This window comes from Perca flavescens, chromosome 3 (assembly GCF_004354835.1).
Source record: "Perca flavescens isolate YP-PL-M2 chromosome 3, PFLA_1.0, whole genome shotgun sequence".
Taxonomy (NCBI): Eukaryota; Metazoa; Chordata; class Actinopteri; order Perciformes; family Percidae; genus Perca; species Perca flavescens.
This window is the reverse complement of record NC_041333.1, coordinates 40,079,840-40,083,979: the sequence shown is the minus strand read 5'-3', so window position 1 is coordinate 40,083,979 and position 4,140 is coordinate 40,079,840. Positions and strand designations below refer to the sequence as shown.

Sequence of the window (4,140 nt, the reverse complement as noted above, 5' to 3'; positions counted from 1 at the left end):
ATTCTTCCAGTCTGCGGTTGATTGGCTGCAGCGGCTGACCTCTCTGTGAGTTTAGTTGCGTGGAGATCGGAGATCGGAGGCCGAGCGGCGCCAGAGGTCATCCTGCAGAACCTTCTGAAGCTCTAATATCACAGATGGAGGTTTAATAGGAAACACGAGGCTGCGTCTCTTCTTTCAGCTCCCCCCTCCTTCTCCTCCTCCCCGTCTTCATTTAAAAATATCTGTCAACTATCACCTTCCCTTCCTCCTTTCCATCCGTCCATCTTCTTCTCTTCCTCCACGTCCTTCAACCTCTCCTCCTCTACCTTTCCTCTCCTCCTCTAACTTCCCTTTCCTCCTCTCTTCTTTCTGTGTTAACGTGACTGCACATGCTTATTTGTATCTTACGTAATGGTACCAAAATACTCGTACACATATAGGGTTGGGTACTGAAACCCTAACCCTAACCCTACACAACCAACCGGTAGGAATCGGACCGGATTAGAACGTAAATTTCGGTTCTGCTTATTGTGTCGACTGAAATATTTTCACTCTTGTCGCTCCGAAACGGACGTAAAAATATCACCCTTTCTCCGAAGTCTACCGTTAGCTAAACACCATAAATGTAGGCCACTTTTAAAATGCCATATTTTCCCCTCTGGGCTCACCAAAACGGACGTAAAAGCATATTTACCATTCACTGCACGTGATTGCTAGTAAACATATTACATCTTTGATGTCATTTTTCAGTTTTTCAAGAATCGGTTGAGAAATCGGAATTATTTTAAAAGTACCGGTTCGGCATCGTAATCTTACAAATCCAAACGATACCCAACACTAGTGGGTTCATGGGAGGTGGGCAAGAAGCCTATCTTTTTGATGTATTTAAGTACGTTTGTTGAAGAATGTTGGTTGTTAAAAAATAAATGAAATATAAGGATATATATATATATATATATATATATATATATATATATATATATATATATATATATATATATATATATATACACAGTACAGGCCAAAAGTTTGGACACACCTTCTCATTCAATGTGTTTCTTTATTTTCATGACTATTTACATTGAAAATTCTCACTGAAAGCGTCAAAACTATGAATGAACACATATGGAATTATGTACTTAACAAAAAAGTGTGAAATAACTGAAAACATGTCTTATATTTTAGATTCCTCAAAGTAGCCACCCTTTGCTTTTTTTGATAACTCTGCAAACCCTTGGTGTTCTCTCAATGAGCTTCATGAGGTAGTCACCTGAAATGGTTTTACCTTCACAGGTGTGCCTTGTCAGGGTTAATTAGTGGAATTATTTCTCTTATTAATAAAAAAGCAAAGAGTGGCTCTAGTATATAAGACACAAATTTCAGTTATTCCACACTTTTTTGTTAAGTACAGTACAGGCCAAAAGTTTGGACACACCTTCTCATTCAATGCGTTTCCTTTTTATTTTCATGACTATTTACATTGTAGATTCTCACTAAAGGCATCAAAACTATGAATGAACACATATGGAATTATGTACTTAACAAAAAAGTGTGAAATAACTGAAAACATGTCTTATATTTTAGATTATTTAAAGTAGCCACCCTTTGCTTTTTTTTATTAATAAGGGAAATAATTCCACTAATTAACCCTGACAAGGCACACCTGTGAAATGAAAACCATTTCAGGTGACTACCTCATGAAGCTCATTGAGAGAACACCAAGGGTTTGCAGAGTTATCAAAAAAAGCAAAAGGTGGCTACTTTGAGGAATCTAAAATATAAGACATGTTTTCAGTTATTTCACACTTTTTTGTTAAGTACATAATTCCATATGTGTTCATTCATAGTTTTGACGCTTTCAGTGAGAATCTACAATGTAAATAGTCATGAAAATAAAGAAACACATTGAATGAGAAGGTGTATCCAAACATTTGGCCTGTATCTAAAATATAAGAAATTTTTTCAATTATTTCACACTTTTTTGTTAAGTACATAATTCCATATGTGTTCATTCATAGTTTTGATGCCTTCAGTGAGAATCTACAATGTAAATAGTCATGAAAATAAAAAGGAAATGCATTGAATAAGAAGGTGTGTCCAAACTTTTGGCCTGTACTGTGTATATATATATATATATATATATATATATATATATATATATATATATATATATATATATATATATATATTACCTTGTTATTAAAGCACTCTTCTTTGGTAAACCAGCCGGTAAAGGCGACAAAAATGTTGAAAAAAGTGGCAAAAACGTCTGAAACAAACAACAACAAAATTCTGAAAAAGCGGCAAAAAACGTAGAGTTATGTGTACGAGTATTTTGGTACCATTACGTAAGATACAAATAAGCATGTGCAGTCATTTAACAGAAAGAGAGGAGGAAAGAATCAGCCAAAACGTCTGAAACAAACAACAAAAAAATCGTAGAATGACTATCAGTCCCTCCAGAAAAACGTGATTACGTGATCGCATAATTCAATGCATAATCAGCCAAATTTATGCGGGGGAGCCACATTTTTCAAATACGCTGCACTTTCGCCACATAAATTGCCGATTTCCGCGCTAAATAAGCGGGGCTTGCATGATTTCATAATCCCTGCATTTTCGTTGTAAAAAAGTTACATAATATATTTTTTAGCAGAAATTGAAAAATCTTGCGTTTACTTCACACAAGAGCAGCCATTTTCCCCTGTAACGTTATGAAGTGACGTAATTATGCAACGTGAACATCATTGAAAAGCAAGGTGTTGGGGTGGGGGGGGGATCACTTTTTTTTCCCCTTTTTCATCAAACTGCAGTATTTGCAAGTTCCCGCAATTTCATCGCACAAAATTGCATATATATCCCGCATATTCCATTGCATTTTTTAAGAAAACGTGCCGCATAATGAAGGAATTTTGCCCGCAACAATCACAAAAAAAATTTATTTTCCTGGAAGGACTGTCTAGAGCAGATGTGTCAAGCTCAGTTTCCCAGAGGGCCACACTGGAAAATGAGAATTACATCAAGGGCCAGACATGTAAATTATTGACATGCTTTTATTTAAGAGAAAAAGTCTAATATTTTGACTGTATTATTGCTATTATTGTATTATGTCTCATATACTGTAGTCATCTCACTTACATTTTGGGCCTAATAAAGTCCCCAAAAAGTTCCTCAGCCAGCTACAAATATCTTGAAAAAGCGCCAAAAAAGTTGAAAAAAGGGTCAAAATTGTATGAAAAAAGTGCCAAAAACATCCATAAAAGTGACAAAAAATTGAGTAATGCGTCAAATACGTTAAATCAAAGTGCCTAAAGCATTGAAAAAAATGCATAAACTGCTGGAAAAAGCAAAGAAAGTTCCTCAGCCAGCTACAAATATCTTGAAAAGGCGCCAAAAAAGTTGAAAAAAGGGTCAAAATTGTCTGAAAAAAGTGACAAAAACATTAAAAAGCGCCAAAAACTTCCATAAAAGTGACAAAAAATTGAGTAATGCGTCAAAATGCCTAAAGCATTGAAAAAAATGCATAAACTGCATCAAAAAAAAAATGAAGAAAAATGAAGAAAAAAACCCCACCAAAAAACAACGTGGGCCTAAATGTATTGTGAACATAAATTGAAATGCGGGCCGGATCAAAACCTGCGAGGGGTCAGATTTGGCCCCCGGGCCTTGAGTTTGACATATGTGGTCTAGAGAAAAGTTGTGAAAAAAGTTGTAATATTTTGAGAAAAAAAAAAGTAAAACCATGAAAAAAGTCATAATATTTCCGTGTTATCAAAGCACTCTTCTCCTCCCTTTTCGCAGTCTGCATGTACAAGGAGCCGTCGCTGCACGAGCTGGAGGAGAAGCTGCTGAAGTTGTCGCGGAGCCCGACGATGAACGGCGAGGAGCGGCCGGACGCCGAGCCAGCAGAGGAGGAGCCGGAGGACGACTGCACAGAGCGGGACGGATTATAGCCTGCAGCGCCCAACCCCTGCAGGCCGAACTCCCATTTTAACACTCCCTCTGTTCAGCAACAAAAGCAACTACAACGACAACAAACGCCATGACGACGACTACGCCGGCGACAACGAAGAAAACAAAGCTAAAAAAAAAGCTAAAAAAGAAAAAAAAGTGGAAAAAATCTTCTCGCTCATGTTGAAATATTTTAAATCTGCCGGGGAA

At 36.8% G+C, this 4,140-nt stretch overlaps 1 protein-coding gene across 3 annotated transcripts in view; it reads left to right on the top strand.

The window, feature by feature from the left end:
- LOC114552434 (fibroblast growth factor 12) overlaps positions 1 to 4,140 on the top strand; it is a 63,188-nt gene extending 59,048 nt beyond the window's left edge. For all 3 annotated transcript variants that reach the window (XM_028573223.1, XM_028573222.1, XM_028573221.1), the window contains exon 5: positions 3,781 to 4,140. In XM_028573223.1, the coding sequence (XP_028429024.1) occupies positions 3,781 to 3,932 (152 nt within the window). In that variant the 3' untranslated portion in view covers positions 3,933 to 4,140. The remainder of the gene's footprint in view (positions 1 to 3,780) is intronic.